This window comes from Pavona decussata, unplaced genomic scaffold (assembly GCF_977016875.1).
Source record: "Pavona decussata unplaced genomic scaffold, jaPavDecu1.1 SCAFFOLD_53, whole genome shotgun sequence".
NCBI lineage: Eukaryota > Metazoa > Cnidaria > Anthozoa > Scleractinia > Agariciidae > Pavona > Pavona decussata.
The window spans coordinates 2,598,533-2,620,483 of record NW_028145475.1 but is presented as its reverse complement, the minus strand read 5'-3'; the positions used below and the strand labels follow the sequence as shown (position 1 = coordinate 2,620,483).

The following is a 21,951-nucleotide window of genomic DNA, read 5'->3' as shown; positions in this document are numbered from 1 at the left end:
TCGAAGTCCAACTCGAAGTCTAACTCGAACTCGAACTCGAAGCCAAACGCGATGATTCGGGATTCCCGTGAAAACACGGCCTGCTTCATGTGTTTGTTTACGTTTGCTATCGTTTCCGGTTTACGCTGATTGGTCAAATTCTGACAGCTAGGACAGTAGGGAGCTGCGAGGAGTACGGGGGATGGCATTCAAATTCCCGTTGCAATGTGATATACCATTTGAAAGGTATTTTCTGGAGTATGCTATAAATCACACCAAAAGAAAAGGAGGAAGTCACAGATTGAATTGACAAGTGCCCAAAATGAAAAAATAAAAACGTTTACAATTTTCCTGTTCCTTGTACAGATTGAGTATGTCCCTAAACTATAGCTTAATTTGCAGCTCTCAGTGCATTGGTCAGATATTAACTTGGCCTAAAAAGTACAAAGATAAAAAGTTCCAAAAGTTGCAGGGGTGGTAAATCAAGTCTTGTATAGGAGGAGCGGGGGCATGATATTACGCCTTCCATGTGCAGATCTTTCCAAGATCTTTTAGTTGCGCAAATTTCATGCAAATTGACTGAATATTGAGCATGTAATTGCAGGGTTAATATAGCACTATTGTGGTTAATAGGGGTTAAAAGGGTTAATAAATCGTCTTTCGATGTCTTCTGGTTTATCATTGTCATCAGAGTCTGCAATCGCCTTCAACGCTCATCGGAGGTAAGTCACCATCGGTAAGTTGATTGCGTCTCGTTAAATGAAAAAGAACTCACTAGCGACACAACAGTGATGATGTATAAATATGAAGCACCGAACAGACTCAGTGGCGTTTCTGTCTTTCCCCCCTAGAGGAAAAAGGACGCGATAGGAGATGATGGGAGTCTTATCCTTTTTTCTCCTTGCCGGCCAACAATCATTTCTCTTGCTTTTGCTTTGTACGGCTCTTCGCGAAATGAAATGAACGTGGCCATGCTGAACCGCTTGAATCGGGCTGCGATTTATAGTTAACCCGAACTCAGAACTCGCAATAGCCACGTTTCAAATTCCACATCAAAAACATCCAGAAAGATCTCCTTTTTACAAAATTTCAAAGGTTTCTGGCCGCCACTAGTTCATATTTGTTACCATGGGCTTTGAAACGGCACTGTTAAAGGTTACTGAGTCAAAATGAGTCCCGTTGGCAGACCAGAAATACGCTGTAAAACTACTGCATAAAATGCAGTACAAAAATTTTTCTGTAGCACTGAGAACTGAGTACATTTAATTTACAGCTGAATTTAACTTTACTGAAGTATTTAACGTCCAGATCTTCTCGCTTCTCAGTGGCTTCTGTCGGTGTTAAAGGACCCTAGTCAGCCTCTGCCATTTTCGATGCCATCAAAATAATTGATATTGCGTGGTGAAGCGAAATCTTATTGCTTTACTGTAAGTTGTGTTCCTGAAAGTATGTTTCATTATCTTTAGGGTTTTTTTTTTTATTTTTTGTTTTGTTTTTTTTATCATAACAATTTTTATTTGCCTTACACTGTCATGATGACAGCACATTTACAATATTGAACACTACTAACATTTGTTACAACACTCACAACACTAACCACAATGACTACAACTACATATCGTTAACAATACTTACTATACTTACAATACTTAAATAACTTACAATGTCCATGCTCTATTAACCTCCCATGCAGTCGTTTTTAGGGGACTCGTATTCCCCTAAAAACGACTGCGTGGGAGGCTAATGCTCTATGGAAGAAAAAAAAATACACTCATTAAAAGTCTAGACAGGAAATTACTTGTAAATAGGTAGAAACAACAATAATAGTAACACGGGATGGTGTGATAGAAGTGCGACCACGTCAGACTGTGCCAGAAATAAATTTTTTTGAGATGAAGGGTTGCCATTTGTTGTCAAATACAGTGATTGTTTTGTTTTTGGTTGCTATAAATTGTTCCGTGAGAGACAGCTCACGTAGTTGTATTTTATAAAGCTCGAAGTCTAAGGATTTCTCGTTTAAGAAGGACTTATATATGACTTTATCCTGCGGATAAGTCACTATCCGACAGTTTCAATCTGTGCAAAGATTTCAGTATTTCCTCTTGTACAAGTGAATATGTACACTCTAACTACAGTTAAGTTTGGAAGTGTACGAAAACCTTGGACAACGTTTAACGCGAAGTATATTTTGGAGCATGAATAGTGCCTTATCCAGCGGATAAAGTTATCCGACCTTTGAACAACTGGGGCCAGTAGTGCGAGATTTGTTTTATTTATTTATTTAGCTTTGTCCAATATGGACAGGGATACCGCAACAGCTAAGGTCAATTACTGCGGACCCGGGATATACGGAATATACGAACAAAGACTTTTAAACTTGCAAGAACGAAAGTAACCGTACAGGATTGACTCGTTTGATAGATTGAGATTTACATTTGTCATTATAAACCACCATGCGCGAAAGGATCTCCAAAAATGTTGGACAAAGGGACAGTCAACCAGCATATGCTGTAAAGTATGTGTGTCAAGATTGCATAGGTAGCACGTGTTGCTGGTAGACATTTTAGCTTTCATAAGTTTATCCTTGGTGTAGACGATGTCATGAGTTATCTCAGTAAATTGAAACAGTGCTAGTTTGACTTCCTTAGTCGTGTCAAAGGGGCATCGGTAAAGTTTTGGGAGCTCTGAGGCTCTGACGCCTCGGCTTAACATTCCTTCCTGCGTATTTGGGGGTACGAATTTGTTTTTTGACAAAAATTTTATGGAGCGATGCGTTTGTGATGCTTTTGAGGCTACCGTACCAGTAAAGATTGGAGTTCTGCTTTTGCAGTCCGGTCAATAGAAGTCTAATCCTGTGTGGGGCCAAAGCATGAGTTAAACCATAATAATCGATAAAAGTAGTCTACAAGATAATAAAAACTTAAGACCTCCGAGATGTTTAGTTAAATTAAGTTGGTATAATTTTCCACGGTGCTTTATTTTCGTCGAAAACTCTTGTCGCCCAAGTCGCTTTGAGCGATTTACTCATAAAGAGAAAGACAACCATCTTTAAACCACCGTCTTCTTTCTCACCAATAATGGTCGATTTTTTTTATCTTGTGGGGTTTTCCATCCCATAGAAAATCAAAAGTAATAGCGTCCACCTTTTTCGCAAAACCGTCCGGTAAAGGCAGGACGGAAGCATTAAAAACAAGCTTGGATAGCCCTAGGGTCTTTATAATATTTACCTTTCCCAAGAGTGTGAGCTTTCTTCTTTTCCAGGAGTTTAGAGTATTTTGTAATTCATTTAATTTGTGTTCAAAATTAAGCTTGTCAGAGAGGGCTTGGTCATAAGAAAAATAAATTCCTAGCGCTTGGATGGAATCCTTTGGCCATCGAAACACGAACGGGGTGTCGCCACATGGCTTCCGTCTTCGTTTCATTTAGCTCTAATCCTGAGCATTTTTTTGAAGAGTTCTAGAAGTTGGAGTAAAGAGTGGAAGAAAGTTAAATCTCTTAGAAATAGGGTAGTGTCGTCAGCGTATAAAGTAATTTTAACTTCTTCAATGCCAACTTTAATTTCTTTAATGTTGTGATTTGCTAAGATGGCTAAATTTAGAAGCTCTATTCCAAGGACAAAAAGCAAACCTGATAAGGGGCAGCCTTGTCGTACACCACGATTTAACTTAAAAAAAGGTGAAGCGAAGCCATCGTTGATAACACAGCTTGATATATCAGCGTACAGGATTCGAACCCATCTTTTAAAATCCTCTTTGAAATTGAAAACGTTTAGTACTTTGGCAAGGTAGTCCCATTCGATTGAGTCGAACGCCTTTTTGAAATCAACGAAGATTGCGACACCGGGGAGTTTATTTAATTTTGCAAAGGCCACAACGTCTTTGATCAATCTGACATTCTCTCCTATATATCTTTTTTTCTAATATAACCAGTTTGGTTCTCACGAATTATATTAGGGAAGACTTTTTCCAATCTTTTTGCAACGGGGCTTTGGAAGCAGTTTTGTAGTCAGTGTTAAGAAGGGAGATTGGACGTAAATTGTTGAGTCTGTCAGAAGGCTTGCCTTTCTTTGGGAGTAAGGTAATGATGCCTCTCTTTTGACTGATCAATAATGCACCCTTGTCAAAGGCATAATTAATGCTTGCTATAACATCATCAGCGATGTCCTTCCAAAAAATTTTTATAGAATTCTGGGGTGAAACCATCTGAACCCGCGGATTTACGATTTTCCATGCGAGGGCCTTGTTGCATTCTTCTTTCGACATGCGACCTTCACACAGATTTGCATTTTCCTTACGAAGCGGAGAGATAAGATCATTTTTGAAAAGACGTCATAGGCTGGATTATCGACGTCATCATTGCTGGATAAATGAAGAGTTTTAAAAAAGTTTGCCTGTTCCTGGAGGATAGAATCTGGGTCATCTACCTCCAGGCCGTTCTCCAGTTTAAGTTTCAAAATTCTTTTTTTCTCAGCATGTCTTTTTTCTAAATTTAAAAAATACCTTGTATTTTTTCCCCTTGTTCAAACCATCTAACTTTACTTCTTAGCATCGCACCTTTGACCTTTCGTTCGGTTATTACTCGGGCCGTAAGGCGGACCGAGTTAAGGTTTCGGTCGCATTATCAAATTCTTTTTTCTTTTTGGGATCGCGATGAACCGAGAGATAAGACTTCGGGCCACGAGTTATTGTTCTCGGTCTCGTTTTTTGTACTTGGCTGGTACGAGTCACGTTTTTTGTCGTGTTTTCAAATTCTTTAAATTCTCGGTCGCGTTCTTTGTTTTCGGGCCGTGAGGAGTGTTAACAATATGCGAGCCAGACATGCGAGGCATGAACAAAACATGCGTTTAGATTTATCTTCGAGTCTTTCAACATGGACTTTCGTCTCCAGACTGAGTCTCGATCCGAGCGGCAGGTAAATCTGGCGATGACCGGACGGGGTTTCGTGGAGTTTCGTCGTTTTTTTCCCAGGCGCAGAACATCATAGTATTGGATTTTTCACGCGGAATGTTGAGATCAGAGCTTAGAACGTGTTTTATCAAATTCTCGCAATATTCTTCTTCTTGCTCTTCGATACCGTGAAAGATTAGGTTCCACCGCCTGCTGTAGATGGTTTGACGTAGCAGTTCTTCTTCTTGTCGAAATTGTTCGCTTTCGCAGGTTTCTACACGTTGAACCACATCATCTTGCTCTTTCTGCGTAAATTCTAATGATTCTTCTAACTCTTTAACTTTTTTGGTGAGTGTGGATATTTCTCCACGAGCTGCGTCCAACTGACTCTGCAAATTGTTCATACGCGTCGATGGGCCTGCCCTTTGTCCTCTAAGGTTTTGATTCTGGCAAAGAGTTCGACGATCAGGTCGCTTTCGCTATGTTCGCCGTGTTGGTATTCGTCGCTTCCCGAGCTACTTGGACGGGCTCTTTTCTCACGCTGTCTTACCCATTTTTCACGATTATATGTCGGAGCTTTAGCTCGCACGTCTGTTCGCTACGCAGTCATGCCCAGTCTCCCCTTCATTATCTTTAGTAGTTTCACAGTGATTTCGTTCATTTCGACATGCTCCGAATAAAATATAATAGCCAAACTCTCGCATATAAACAAAAAGAAAGATGTGGCTGACTAGGGCCCTTTAAGTTCAGATTTTCCCACAGGCTCAAACAATAGACCCTAATATATGCAGTAGAAACAGAAACAGTCGACAACATGATTGGGTAGTTAACAGTTAGTTAGTAGCGGCGCCCGTATCCGAGGGTAACGAGCCTGGGGGTGGGGGTACTACTCGGAATTCTCGTAGGGGTGTGCCGCCCGGTTCTCCAAATGCTGACCCCATTTCTGACCAAAACATGTCATTTTCCGGCCACACCCGTTTACAGACCTGGCCTCTTAAATTCACACCTGTTTTCAGACCTGGGTTGTAGCGTAATTAAGCTTCAAATCAGTGCCGAAGTCAAGAATTGGTAAAATTCACCCGAAAATTCAGCTCGAATGATATATTTTGGATACTTCTCTTTCTCTTCTATTCATTTGGAGTTAAAAAGGCAAATACGTTTATACGCTCTCGTAGTTACCTTGACAACCATACCCGATTTAACATCATAACGGTCAAAATCTGTACCCGTTATAGGGGAATACCCCCCCCCCCCCCCCTTCCGCGCTCCGTAACGCGTTTCTTAGCGAGATAGCGCGATTACGCATACATGCAAACATCTGGTATATTTTAATACACGATTGTAGATATTCTTGTGCACTAGAAGGCGTAGATGGTGTTTACAAAACTGACTAGTTGCAATTTCATTCCGTAACAAAATGAAAACTCAGTTAATACTGCGTTTACTTTATATCGTGGTGTGAGCTTTGATTCAGAAACCAAAATTTTACTTTACTCATTAGAAGGAACGTAAGGCCAAGTAACACTGAGAGGCAACGATTTTCGTGCGATTTGGCGTACAACAAATATGTGTTGCAATATTAGTTAATGACAGCCAAGTGCGACTATTTTTGTTGTGCGTTTTCTTCGCGGGCAACACTGATTTTCCGGCGTTTATCATTTCCATAATGCAGTTCTTATTTGAGTTCAACTAAAAACTTAACATTGCTTTAATGGAGTCGTTTTTTGAGTATAGTTAGCGGGTTCATTTGGACCCATAATTGCACATGCCGAAATACAAATCTATTCCATATTCCTATTGGCGTCATCATGGTACATTTCTCAATAGGCCTTTACACAAATGTCACATTAAATCGCCTCAATATCTTTCCGAAAATTCTCAAAAAATGTCTAAATATCCCAAAAAAATGTTCTAAATATCTCGAAATATCTCGTATTTTTGTTTTAAAAATAAGCCGATTTTGAATCCCTTATGCCAAAATTTTCACCAGCGGAAGCTGAAAAGTATGTCAGACATTGTCTACACTAGTATTATGAAAATAAAGCAACTTTCAAAACAACATGGATACAAAGTTTAATGTTTTCTCACTAATGGGTTAAACAGTTGGTATGTCTATCATGTGTATAACGACTATGACTACAGTATGACAGAGTAACAATCCTTCTTATTAATACAAATGTCCGCTCTACTTTAAGAGAATAAAATGCAACCTGAAGAAACCAGCAGGTCCAGCAGGGAAACTACTTCTCTTTCTCTACGTATTTCAGCTATTGAAGGATTTGCAGTAGTAGAAGGAGTAGACACAGAGCCTGAAGAAGGTTCAGGCTCATTGTTTCCAACATCCGCCATTTTGACAAATGGCTGCTAAAGATATGGAATGTAAACAGCTGAATTGGATTATTTCTAGCATAGAATGATAGAACTGAGTATTCTGTCAAGAAAATAGCGAGGAAAAGCTGGAAAACAGCCAACAAAAGCTATAAAATTTTCTAAATATCTAAAAAAAATATCCGGGTATTTGTGTAAAGGCCTAGTTCTCAACATACGCACGGCCGTGCGTCCATTCGATGAAGTCAGATGGGGGAATTATGCGCGCGCTATGTTATAAAAAACTTTTTACAGAGAGACAACACCATAAAAAATGAATATAAATAAGAGCTTGACGAAGTTTAATGAAACGTTCAGATTAAACCGATATGAGAAACCGCTTTCACCGTTTTATTTTGTTTTTTTGTGCAGAGAATTTTGTAATTAATCAGGAACAAAACCTTTCTTCCAGGAATCACTGATTTACTTTATTTCCACTATATTATTAAAAAATTGGTTCATGCTTTTAGCTGTGCGTATATCGAGTAATGGATGCACTTGGGAAGTTTAAAGAACATTCAAGAAGCTAGAGTTGCTCTCAGCTACGCCTCGAGCAACTCTTACGCTTCTCTCGTGCTCTCCAAACTTTCCGCGTGCATCCATAACTCGATATACGCACGCCAAGCATGTAAAGTCACGAATTGCCTACTGAGCGTTTATGGCCGTAAGGAAACGGGAAACCATACGAGGCAACTAAAAAAAAACCTCATTGAAAATTTCAATAACAATATCTTAAAACAATGGATTTGTTCAGGGTTTAGCGTCACTTGTAACATTGGAATAAACTGAAACATAGCGTGCAAGAGCTATTTTAAGACTGTGTAAGTGAATTAAGGTATCAAATTTGAAGTAATTAGAGCTTGTCAGGACATAAGGCAACCAGGAAAGTTCAGTACAAATATTGTTAATGGTTTTGATGAAACAAAGAGTCGGCTGGGATTATGGTACGTTCAAGTACATGACGCTTATCATTGTCATGTTTAGGTTTGTGGATTGGCTTATTGGCTCGCAGCGGACACACATCGATTGTTTTACTCTGGAGGACACTTAAGAGGCTGTCCGCGTTAGAACGGATAAGGCAAATTTCGACTTTTCACCGATTTCGCTGATTTCTTCTATGAACATCAATCATTATATCCCATGAACAAAAATAATATTTACTGAGCTCAATACGATTTTTTTCGTTGTTGGCGACACAGTTTACAAGGTGACCTAAAAACTACCAAATCTACCTTTGGGGACTCAACAATTTATCCATACATCGCCGGTGCTGCCAAAACGTCATTCCTTGTTCAAACAGCTTGAATATTTTACACATTGAAGTTCCACTTGTTAATAATAGGAGTACTCGGCAGTTTGAACAGTGGACGTACAAAAGTTCACGGCCAATAAATGACGCTTCGACTACATCGCAAATCGATCATAAATCATCACTGACGCGACGGTTGTAGTCGAAACTGCTCGAGCACCTGTGGGAATCCACCTCGCAAAAAAATTACAGGTTTGATTGTCAATTTTCACTGAAATATTATTTTGATAAAAAGAATCCACGTACTTCTGACAGTTTTCGCGAAATTTTTTGATGAAACAAGAATTCTTACGTAAACAAACAAATTTTCCTCGCGAACGGATCAAATCTCCTTCAATTGTGACTGCACGTAAGCTGAGACAACCAGTCTCGCATCTAGCGCTAGCGCTTAAAATGAACACCACTTGAAGATTTCAGGATCAAGCAAAGAACATTACATAAAGTGTTCGTTCAAACAGGAACGTGTCAATACTGGATTGCTTTTTTAATGCTCCTGAGTTTTTTAGCCAAAACTTGCTATGAATATTTTCCATGTTATATGTCTTATATCTGTTGAGTTTGTTGTCGTTACTGTTCAATTTTATGTAGATAGATAACAATTTAGCTTGTTTCGTTTCGTTTGCGTGGTTTCTCCTCTTCAAATATTCATATGTCGGCACTTAGCCATATAGCAATAACTAGTTCATCTCCACGACAGTGACATAAAGCTGTATAAAAAGGCCCATTGGCGGCCTTGAGTCGAGCGGGTGTAGTAGAACGGAGTGAGTCATTCCTGTGCCACTTTCATGCAACGGTAAGAAGTCTTACTCTTTCTACCAAGTAACACTTTTTCTAATGCTGAACTGAGTGTTCACAATTGTATTTTTATTTATTTGTACGTTTAAACAGATTGTGACTGTGGGTAGCCATTCAAATTATTAAAGCTAATGCTCATCGACCCAAGTGCCAAGATATGACGCGTGAACGTCTCCAGGCGTCTTGTTCGGACAAAAAAAGTCAAGTCGCCACGTTTCATCAACGAAATTACTCAGAAAAACAGACAAAATCCTTCCCAAATGAAAACTTTATTCAGATAAGCGTTTCTTTACTTCTAACAAGTGAACGTGTACGCAAGCAATTAGAAAGAATTGCGAGTCAAATTTGAAACAATTTATTGACCCGTGCGGAGCACGTTTCACAATCAAAACATCGGTCAACCAAATTAGATACTAATTTTATGGTGAGGTGGATTCCTACAGGTGCTCAAACATAATTTTCGACATGACGCTGGTGATGATTTGCGATCAGATAAGCTTACCACAACTAGGAGCGTAAAATCGTTGCAGTGAACTCTCGAATTTCCATTATTAAAATTAATTGTCGAGTATTTTTTAGAAGTTATTCTTTCGATTTACCCCTTTAAAAAAGGTTTGTTAAACAAAATTAATGATTTAAAATCATTGACATCATTAGAGAAATATTTTAGAAAGTAAGCAAATCAATAGAAAGTCTATTAACAACAGAACAAATTAATGGAAACTATGAATAACAACATTTAAATTGAAGTCGGAAGGTTTTTACCAATGTTTCACTTGGCGCTATAACAGAGATTCTGGCAGCCGTTTCATTCCAATCAAAAATTTGACTCACCTTACAGAAAATCATTGGGGAGGGGGGGGGAGGGGGTGGGCGTGGGGGCCAAGCATGTTTTACAAATTCAGTCCGTGTTTATAAATCCCATCCAGTCGTCGTTTTTTTAATATGCCTATTGTAGTCTTTCTGTACGATCATAAAAAAACCTAAAACTACTGACCTCGTTACAAATACCAAACATTATAACTTGTTTACCTTTCCCTCTTTTCTATAAACACCCATGAAAATAAGGACGGCATTCGCTAAACACATTGAAAGGCAGATCGTTTAAAGCCAGCGACTCTTCAGTTGTCAGTTCTAGATTTACTCATTCTAACTTAAGCATGTTGTTATTTTAGTGTCCCGGACACCTTATAAAGTTCCAAAAGTAACCGGACTTGGTTGTTACTTTCGATTTATAGAGGCCGCTTTTGGAATGGTTCAGCTACCAAAGCGATTTATACAATACTGTCTCGTGACAATACCCAGCCTGTTTACTGTTTAACCCTTAAACAGTGATCAGCATCAAATTTCTCCTTGTAATAGCAATACTTATTCAACCCCTGAAACAACGAGAATTCAAAATATGATCACCTAAGCTGAATTTTTTTGATATTTTAACAACTTCTCCCCAGTAGGTTTATAAGAAAAGTATGGAAACAAGATAAGAGAATTCGTTCTTTAATATAAGGGGTCACCCAGGGTGAATTTTCTTGTTATTTTAATAACTTCTCCACAGTTCTTTTATAAGATAAGTATAGGGACAAGATAAGAGAATTTGTTCTTTGAAATAGGGGTTAAAGGGTTAACCCCTGTTATGACTTCAGGAGTTGAATAGGTATTGATATTACAAGAAGAAATTTGATGCTGATCAACCACTAGAAGGGAAATGAGCTAAGTTGACAAAGATCATTTCGAGCCTCATTAAACTAAATTAAATTAATTAAATTAAATTAAATTTGACCATAAGCCATCGGATGTACCTATTTTCGAGAGGTGACTACTTTGGGAACGCAACGATATTTTAGTTATTTAGGGCCTGGGTAACAGATTTTGAAAACAAAACGAGCCCTCCATGATAATCTGGCCACAGGAAACCCCGTGGTAAGTAAAAGATGAAATTATTAAACGTATTCTTTCGTGAACTCCCTTTTCAGCTCTTCTTAAGTCACACCATCAAAGCCTCTTCGAAAGATATCGTCCAAGCCTCTGACATAATTTACCATGCCAATGGGGACTGTGACGCAGAGCAAGTCAATAATCAGTGTTTTGCTGCTGATTGGAGTTATCTTTACCATCATAATTACAATAATGGTGAACAAGTACTTGTATCTGAAATGTAATACGAATACCAAGGATCTGCAAAACCAGGAAGCCTCACTTTCTTTAAAACTGATAACACTGACTCCGTCGCCAACCAAAGAAGAAATTCTCCCACACAAGACATATTTAATATCTCGAACACGATGTACCCAAAAGGTATTTCTCTTGATTATGGTGTTTACCAGCCCTGCTTACTTTGATAGAAGATCAGTCATTCGTGAAACATGGGCAACTGATCCATCCATGAAGACGAGATGGAAGACCGTATTTCTTCTCGGTCAGGCCGCAAATGACAGCTTCCAGAATGAATACTTGGAAGCTGAGGGAATGATGTACAGAGATCTAATACGAGGAGCTCAAAAAGATGATTATAATAATCTTACCTTGAAGACGCAGTTGGGTCTAGAATGGGCATCAAAATACTGCAAGTTTCAGTACCTACTCAAGGCTGATGACGATGTATTTGTTAATCCTTATTTGCTGATGGACTATCTACGGAAGCCTGACACACCCACAACAAAACTTTACACAGGAACTTGTTGGCACGGTGCGAAACCTCATCGAGAAGGGAAGTATGAAGTATCTGTGGAAGAATACAACAGAACTACATATCCGGACTATTGCCCCGGTTCAGCATATGTATTATCATCAGACATGGTCCACAAGTTAGTGGAAATGTTTGACGTCGGCAAGAAGCCTTTCAAAATGGAAGATGTTTACGTTGGCCTGCTGGTAGAAAAAATGGGTGATGTTAAAGTAAGGCCACATCCATCTTTTCGTTACTCGGGGGAGTGCAAACTCTCCCCAGATACTTTTACTCAGCATAGAGCCTCGGTTCAATGCATGGGGGAACTGTTTAACATAGCAATTAAGGAAAAAGTAGAGCACGAACTTGCACAAGTCAGGAGCTCCAGAATGACAAAAACTGGAAGCAACAATACTGAACATTAGTACATGACTGGACACAGGGTTTGGGCATTTAAGATAAAGCAGCGTCTTCTGTGCTTGTTGCAGACTAAGTCTGAACTACAGGTAGAGTAAGTTTACTCAAGAGATTTTTCCATTGAGCAAAACATTCAGAGAGGCCAACATCACTGAATTTGGCTACGGTGCGGTTTACACCAAGCTATGGTGTTTTAAATAATGCCAACGCGTCGTTGAGTGTTTGTGGATTGGGGGACGCGGCATATCAATTAGCGATGGGAAACACAAGGTTCGACTACTCAAGGAGACTGTTTTTGAGCAAAAAGCAGAATCTTCTGAACACTTGAATAAAATTATCATTTATCGTCTGATCTGTTGTCTATTGTATATTTGATTTTCACTTCTTCTGCATTAAAATCCATTTGCCACCAATTCTCGAGTGTTTGGAAAACGGAGTATAGGTAGAAAAAAGAAGTGGAAATCAAAGATAATTTTATTTAAATGACGATAAAATTCTGCTTTTTTTGCTCGTTGCAAGTCTACTCGAGTAGTCGAACTGTGTGTTTCCCCTTACTCATGATTTATCTACGGTCTACACAACGCTTTTTTGTCTGATTGACCGGGACACAAGTAAATAAGTACAAAGATATGAATTGCGTTGTTTCGAGTTATTAAATCCAAGATGCCACGTCTGTGTTCTTTTGTTCAAGTGATTCAGTTACACAACTTGATTGATTAAAAACTTTGTGGTGTGCTTATAAATTTAAATCTCCCTTATACTATAATTTGCATTTTTATGTATGTTATTTAGCAATTATTCCACGAGCGCACGTTGGATATGAGATGATAGATAGCCAACGAGGCGCATAGCTCCGAATTTGGCTATAATCATTTCATATCCAACAAAAGTGAGTGGAATAATTGTTTTATTAAAAACAATCAAGAAATATTGCTTTTTTTTTTCTTGTGAACTAATCAGTGCTGTTGTTTTCGTGCATGTATTAAACTCGGCCCAGGTTCACGCGGTATGTGTAAAAAATCGACTTTGTTGCGCACCTGTTGTGAACATGGCGGACAAAACTGAAATGCTAATTGTTAAAGTTGAAAAACACCCAATTTTATACGACAAAGTTATCTGTGTCTGAAGCGCTTGCCGCCATTTTTATGAGATGGTGCATGGCAACACACATTGCGGCTGTCACAACCCGAATTACCCCGTTCTGTATGAACGGCGGTTCGTGCGAACTTTCCAGCGGAAAGTCGCAATGGCCGCGTTCGTGGTCGTGGTCGCGCTGTGTATAAACCGGCTTTTACACGTCAGTATAAGAAGCAACTAATGTTGACTACATACTAGTTATGCAATGCTTTCGAGTGATATGCCGTGAAATCCCACGAGTGACTTGATTTTTCTTAGTATACACACGAGCCCTTAGGCGAGTTAAAAATTTTTAATAAAAAATTAAAAAATATAAATAGGTACTGCTCATTAAATGTATAAAAGCCTTTGTAGGCCGCGAGTAATGACGGGATTTTTTCGTGGAATATTACCCGTTGCATACCGCAGAATATGCAACGGGTCTCTAGCTTTCTGATTGGCTGTATTTTCTATGCAACACTCATCAGCACTGAGACACACGTACCATCCCCGTGGTATGGCCAATACCGTACGCATGCGCACAACCATATCACCCGGGCAATGGCAGCCATGGACAGCTGTTTCGCCCTTATTGGGGCTTATCAGCATGGCATAGCCCTCGGGTCAAAGAGCGGGCGTAACAGGCCGCATATCAGAGACCCTTTACGGTATTGGCCATACCGCTGGTATGGTACGTGTGTCTCAGTGCTGATAAGTGTTGTTTGTATTCTCTATGGCATGGAATAAATCATAAGCGTAAACAGTACTATTCCATAAGGTTTATGTCTCTGTGTTTTAGTTTACAACCAAGGTGTCAGCCCTTACATCGTTCCATAATCCTTAATATAAGTTTATCTTTAACTTGTTACTTCAGTTTTCAGCTAGTGTTGTATTTTAGGTTACAATTTTATTTATTTGTAATTTATTTTCTTCTTTTCCCGGCTCGATGAGCCAGCTACATGCGGGTGGAAGAACTTTTGGATAAATTCAGTTACATGCGGGTGGAAGAACTTTTGGATAAATTCAGTTACATGCGGGTGGAAGAACTTTTGGATAAATTCAGTTACATGCGGGTGGAAGAACTTTTGGATAAATTCAGTTACATGCGGGTGGAAGAACTTTTGGATAAATTCAGTTACATGCGGGTGGAAGAATTTTTGGATAAATTCAGTTACATGCGGGTGGAAGAATTTTTGGATAAATTCAGCTACATGCGGGTGGAAGAACTTTTGGATAAATTCAGTTATCTAGAGTGTTGTAATAAAATTTTGCTGTTGTTGTTTTCATGCAGCATGAGTATTTGAATTTAGCTCCAAAGGACAAGACTTTAAATTTCTTTACATACATCGTGCTCTTTGTAAAATGTTTATGTCTTCACCCTGATGAAGGCTGAAGTTTAATTTTAGCCGAAACGTTGGCATTTGAAACATTTAATTTTAGAAATGTATTGTTCTTGAGCAGGTGTCAGAGATAGCCTGGTCCACTGTATTAGCTTGGAAACCATGGCCAAAAAACATAGTTGAATCGTTAAAATAATGGTTCCGTTTTGTTAACAATAACCCCACTAGTGCACAGAAACTAGTAATAATTATGTTTGGCTGCAGATGGCTAGGATGAAAATGGATTGAAAAAATTGGCCATTTTTTTCAAGTTCTTCTCGTGTATTCTAGAGAAGTCACTGAAAACTGAACATAGTTAGTTCTTCCATGGAGAAATCCCCTAAAAATAATAATAATAATAATAATAATAATAATGATGATGATGATGATGATGATGATGATGATGATGATAATAATAATAATAATAATAACAATAATAATAATAGTGCCTTTTTTGCAGTGCAGGTCCGTGTTTAAGCATAGTTAATAGAGGGGGACTGGCTAACTATGGTATAAGGCCACATTTTAAGTTCATCGTTAGACAGCCACTTTCGAACAGAATTCTCTTGTCGTTGTTGAGAGGCGACCGTTATAAAGTGGTTCAAGAGGAAATACGTGAATGAATGACAAGTCCGAACAAGAAAACATCAAACATGACCATTGTAGTGCGAAAAGGAAAGAGTCCATTCCTAATATATTCATAATATACTGATAAATTTAATAATAAATTGTCTGTGGAAACTCCTCTGTCGATCCACTGACAACGTATTGGCAAACAGGTGCAACTAATTCAGCCGTATTCGTTTAACATAAAGAAAGATACCCAACATCGTTTTGACTTGTTTTGCTGAGAAGGGCCACATTTTAAGTTCATCGAGAACGGACGACCTCAGACCGTATGAGGATGACATGTTTAATGAAACTAGGAGGCAAACAACAGTAACTTCAAAAACTACCGAAACTACAACTGCTGTATTGCTTTACAGATAAGGGTTGCTAAAGTGATTTCGATCTCATTGAAGAAAATGCTGAGCTCTGCAACTGCCTACCTCAAGGAGGACAAAACTGATTCAGTTTCACTAACACAGACTAACAGCGAGCAAGAGCCGGGGGCAGCCATGCAGACATGATCTCTCTTTTGTCAACACTGACTGAGAATAATGAAGGAAAAAATGTGGCAAATCGACTGCTTGCCTTGGACAAAATATTCAGGACCAGAAATTATCTCAGGTTCACTCAGACTTGAAGTACTTTGCAGTAAATTGCTTACATGATAACGCAAAATCTGCGCTTAATTTTAGCCAAAACGCAAAGTAAATAGTATTCTTGAACAATCAAAATTTCAACCTTTGACCAATTGAAACTAAGGCTAGAAGAAATTGTAAAGCCAAGCGACAAACACAGTGAGGTATTTTTACACACAAAAATCTTATCAAATGCTTAATTAAAAGGCGGAGTGGTGTTATCGCCACTCAGTCTCTCGGCCGTGATAACCACTATCACGTCACGTGCTTAATTTACGCCAATCAGACTCGGAAAAAAATTAGTGGTAAACTTTGAATAATTTTATCCTTTAGCTGTTGCTAGTTTTAAAACATTTTGAAAGCTCAGTTGTAAGCTGACAGATGAAGAGGAATATTAGTGGTACATCCATTCCTGAAGAAGTGTTCCTGGCGCGGCGTGAGAGTGATACTTAACCTTGAGATTAAAGAGACAATAATGGACTGTATTGTACACTGATGAAATACAAAGCTAAATGCCAATTAAAAAGAAAACAATAGCTAGAGGTCGTGTCGTAGAGCACGTTTTCCACCCTTTCAGTTGTGAAAACATGAGGCGTAACAAGTCCTGGGGCAATAACGACTTTTAACACCTGGGAAGTAAATAAGTATTAATTAACCTTTCGAAGTGCCAAAAACAGGTTGAAAAATGTGTGAGACATCAAGTAAAGAGGGAAATCAATTAACACTCTAGTAGGAGAGAAAGACTACGTGATTTGAACTAATAAATTTCCATACGTGTTAAAAAATAATTGATTTCGCTTCAGGGGCGTGAAACAATCGGTCGCACAAAGACTTGTTCCACTTCAGATCACTTGAGTTAATCATTTCTGTCTCTTCTTTTGTCAGTGGCCGCAGCAAAGCGAATTGAAGCAAATAAAGAGATCTACAATAACAACCTTATATGAGGGTTTTTTCTAGAATGTTTTTATTTTACAACCTGCTGGGAATCGGAAGGAAACACTTTAATACGGTCTGAGTGGGTCACCTGAGAAACTTGGACCATGTTGCTTTTTCCGTTAGTTTTCGCTTTTCAAACCGGAGTTAAAATTTAGAGGTGTCCGGGGAAACTGTAATTCAATCACGCAGGATTTTTATTGCAGGATTAGGTTTTGTAAATTTCTAACACTCATCTGTCCAGTGTGCCTGGGTTCTGCAAATCCAACATTTGTAGCCACTGTTTCTGGTTTCGTCTTTGTCTGCAGCTGCCACGTGGTGGATGGTATGCTGACTGCTTCCTGTTGTAGCTACAAGAGCTACGAACATTTTCAGTTTTCAGAAATAATTGAAACATCTCCTTGTATTGCTTCCAGACTTGTTTACAGTCATGTTCGTTAACATTTTTTCTCATAATATGTTTTAATTATAATCGTTTTTCCTTAATCTAGGGCCCTTTCTGGAATAATGGAATTTGAAACAAACAAACCCAGCTTATTTGGATAATTCTACCTTATTGAGACAGTTCAAGTTTCGATTGTTTACACAAGAGAACTGAGCAGTATTTAGCGTCACTGTCGTTTGAGAAAGTTGGTTCATCGCCGGTGTCCTCCCAGTTTTCTCTCATATTAGTTTCGTCTTCATCCGGAATTATCGGATTACAATGAGAAATTAAAACAGGGAATCCTGTACTTCCAGTCATTAAATCCTTGATGAGATTTTTTGACCTCGCATGTTTTCAAACGAAATTCGTTCGAAGCACATTGATGAAAATAATGCTGGGAAAGATGGCTGGTCGCGTCGTTACGTCTTTTTTCAGAACATTTTTGTAGAACCCAACATGAGTGGTTTCAAACAAGAATTTATCCTACGAGAACTTTACAGAAAAATACTATGAAGCAATAAGAGGTCAATATGAAGAACGGTGCATAAGAGGCGTGCCAGGCCACCATTATTGAAACTTTAGACTGCATGGTTGTGTACGGCGCAAAAGGAATCCCCTTTTCTAGCGTTTTGGGGTACAAGTATAGGTTTAAGTCATTTTGATAATGTTTGTTTAACTGCATACTTACAAGTTCTATAAAAATATGATTATAAAAAGACGTCTATTCGATTTACGACAAGTAATAAAGACGGGGAACTGAGACGCTGCGATAGAGAAGGGAACTATAGAACTAAAAAAGATAAAGAAATATTGATATAAAAATAAATAAAATTTGCAATGCAGAAAATACTTTAAAATAAGGGTATACTTGAGTGCTCGTCTTCTTTCAATTTCTGAAAGAGATTATAATTTCCCTGAAAGGAATTTGGGGGAGGGGGCATTTTAGGGCCAGTTGACTTTCAACATGGTTCAGCAATTCAATCATTTGGATTCACTATGGTCTGAAACAGGGTTAGTGCGAAGCTCGCTTTCTCGAAATCCCCTTTACAACTGAATTATATCCAGTCGAGATGTAATCCTTTGAAAGAAAGGTATATTATGCTAGCTAGCTATTTTTAGTATCACATATTTCTATCGTTATTGGAAACGTTATTTGGTCCGGTTTTGTTAAAACTAAATAAACTAAACTAGTGAACTCAAACGTTTGACGGGTAACACAAATGGCTAGGATGGAAACGGATTACAACTAACTGAAACGTTGAACTTTTTTCAAGCATTAATGCGCTCATTGAGCCTTAAAAAACTGCTTTGAACCTATGAAGGTTTGCTTTCCTGTGAGCATATATTCGATATCTTTGCTCTACGGAAGAGCAAAGTTTTTAAGTTCAATGCTTTGAATCGAGAGCTGATAGACAGAAATACGCATTACAAGTAACCCTGTCCCGGCTTTTAAACAAGACTGGCTTCATATCATTATGCGACCAGTAATATATCAATGCATAACAGGCAAATATATCAGACAAAGCTTGGCTTATAACTGACTGTGAAACCTCTCTGGTTTAACTCTGGCATAGCACTCTGCTCTCTTAGGCCCCCCCAGGCATGCCGCACTGAGGAATCGTCGCGCATTTGTCCGACCCTGTGGTCACCTTTATTTGATTGAAAGTTTCATTAAGTTGACCTCAGAGCGGATATACATGCAGACTATACAGCTAATTATAAAAAAGCTTTAAATTAAAACTGTCTATCGACTCAGGGACCAAAGAAAGTTGGACCACAGTAGCGTTTTCCGTTACAGATTAGTTCTGGTTTTCAAAACGGAATTATCGGATTGCGGTTACGTCTGCAGCCTAATCAGTAACTGAACCTCCAATTAGGATTTGTACTGAATTCGCATATTTTCAAAGGTAAATATTCTCAAACAAAGGACTGAAAAATTGGCCAAGAAGTCAACTCGCCGTTATATTTTTAGCCTGCACTGTGAAGCTAAGAATAATGGACGAGACTTTTTCTGAAAGGCAGGACTTGCTCGGTTAGTTTTCACACGCCAAATTTTGGTTTATCACTAGTAAAGTTCTTCCTTTGGCGGGTTTTGCCGGACTGTAGAAAAGAGTTCGATTTTTGTCTATTTAAATTCCTCGTGCTAATTGATTTTCCTATTGTCTTACAAAATAATTTCTTGAAAAATTTTCCGTCCTGAGCCGAGGAGAGAATAATGTTGTAGTTTTTCATAGCATGCCTGTGTCACAGAGAGGAGAAAGAAAGGACGCACCGTCAGATGTTTTAACCTGACAGACCTAGAGGTAACCGTCGGGGTGAACCAAGTCTACGTCGTTCACTGGATTCGTATGCAACACGCGTCCTCTGTACTGTGGGTAGATATCAGTTATGTCCAAAGCATTCTATGCATGGAGTTATAGAAAGTATAGAGCTGGTTATGCTATAAATATGCATTAGTACCACTGCTTTTCTCTCTGTACGATCATGAAAGTAATTGAAATCAGTAAAAGATCTGAATGATGTCTTGTATTATTCTAGGATCAGTAATGATACCAGCCAATATTAAATCCTCAAAGTTGCGGGGTAGCGTGCTAAGTGGTAAATGCAAGTGGTATAAATGATCAAAATGTCTCGTTTGCTTCAGTTAATAACAAAGGCCGATAGGATACTAAATGTACACAAAAGCCGGCTTCACCTGGTCACAAGAATGACACTACAAATTAAAGGTAACATTAATAGTCCTTAGTGGGAGACTCACCACAGTTCTCCCTGAAGTTAAAATGTTCACTGCATCCGCCCGATTTTCGGAAGGTCATAGGTGCCACTCCCGTCCGGGACCGTGTTTTATTTCTTTGTCATCACATACTTGTGACAACTTACCACAAGACCGAGCTTTAGCGCTAGACACGAGGGTTGTTCTGTGTGAAAACTTCCTTGAACTGTTCAACATAACATTCTATAATAATTTAAAGGGCAAGTATCACGCAAATTTTCTGTCATTTCAAAACCCAAAAATGTTTGTCTGTCAGCAGAAACAAAGAAATAATTGTCAAATTTGTTATAAATTATCACCCCAGTGCAATAAAACTGTCGATTAGTGCCTCTGGTTAGCGACAGAGTAGGCCAGTATGGATTGAACTCACTTGAAAAATGTTAGGCTTATGTTTTTCAAGTTCTCGCATTTTTGTTTCCAAAATGCGCCAGAACATATCATGGGTTGTTCCTTTCAAGAATTGAGTTTATTTCTTTCCTCTCGTAAATCTAGAATTATTTGGCAGCTGATTGAAGGTCTTGTTTCATTATTTTTAACAAAAGATTCCAAAAACCCTATGATACTCCCCTTTGATAACATTCTAAACGTCTGCTCGAGAACTACAACTCTGAACCCGTGCAAATAATTATATACGACAAAGTGTTCCTTAATCATGAGTGCTATTGTATCGAAAGAATTGTTCAAAATTACTGCGAATGCTTTCTTTCGCAGTTAAGTAATTGTTGAAGTCTTTTCAATGTCGTGAGACGGGGAAAGGTTGACACCATTGCATTTTCCTTCATTATATAAGTTGCTTTTCTGAACCGGAATTGTTGGATTACCGCAGCAAAGGGAGAGCCATGCCTTACATTGATGACGTATTGATCTGCATACTTTTAGAGAGAATTTATCCACAGGAAGTGCCGAAAAAATTGGACGAGAAGTCACTTTCAGTGGAGTCCAAATTTAACTAAGAAAAGTCCTTCAACAGTCGTTTTGGTTTTTAGGATTGGTTTTGGGGCATTAATTAAATTAAAGGCATCCACACAGCGTTCACACAGCGAACAGCATCCTATCCACCGAATTTACGAGCTGCTCTTGGATTTCTGAAACTTCTAGCTAACATTATTTTTCATTTTAACCCTTTTCGTCCCTTCGAAAACGAATGGAATTACTTTTCGCATACCACGAAAGGGCATGAGGTGGCATTTCATCAAAGACGTCAGTTTTTCATTACAGTCAATCTCGTGGCTTTCCAGAAACGGATATTCAACCAAAGAGAACTCGTGCTTACTCCTGCCAGCTTGTTGTGTCCTGTTTTCAGTAGGCTGTTGAAATTACTGAGTGTATGATTTGCCGCCTTGTTTTTCAACCTCTATGAATCGTGACAAGTACAGGCACAAAGTCATATGGACGTGAAATACCATTTATTATTTTAGTCCCTCCAAGCGCGATAATTGAGCCCAAGTGGCTGTTATTTTATAATAGTCTTGATGAAAACTGAGATAAAATATTTGCTTGTGCATTTCGTTGTTTTGATACAAAAGGAGGTTCTACACTGATTAAACACGCCGGGCGCAATCTCTACTTGTCTTAAATACTATGAAGAATGGCTTGCTTTCTCTGAAATCACTCACAATAGAGCGCAGAAACGCTGGGAAGGATACAAAAGAGCATAAAACCTG

At 38.7% G+C, this 21,951-nt stretch overlaps 1 protein-coding gene across 3 annotated transcripts; it reads left to right on the top strand.

Moving 5' to 3' along the window:
* The first annotated feature begins 617 nt into the window (after positions 1-617).
* Positions 618-12,770, top strand: LOC146480467 (beta-1,3-galactosyltransferase 1-like). Of its 3 annotated transcripts, none has more exons than XM_085109638.1 (2): positions 618-701; positions 11,310-12,770. In XM_085109638.1, exon 2 carries the CDS (start codon positions 11,377-11,379, stop codon positions 12,424-12,426), a length of 1,050 nt encoding a protein of 349 aa, XP_084965764.1. In that variant the 5' UTR covers positions 618-701; positions 11,310-11,376; the 3' UTR covers positions 12,427-12,770. The 3 variants fall into 3 exon arrangements, with proteins under 3 accessions (XP_084965764.1, XP_084965766.1, XP_084965765.1); XM_085109640.1 differs by having other exon boundaries at positions 618-715; XM_085109639.1 differs by lacking the exon at positions 618-701 and adding an exon at positions 8,580-9,334.
* Positions 12,771-21,951: the final 9,181 nt, after the last annotated feature.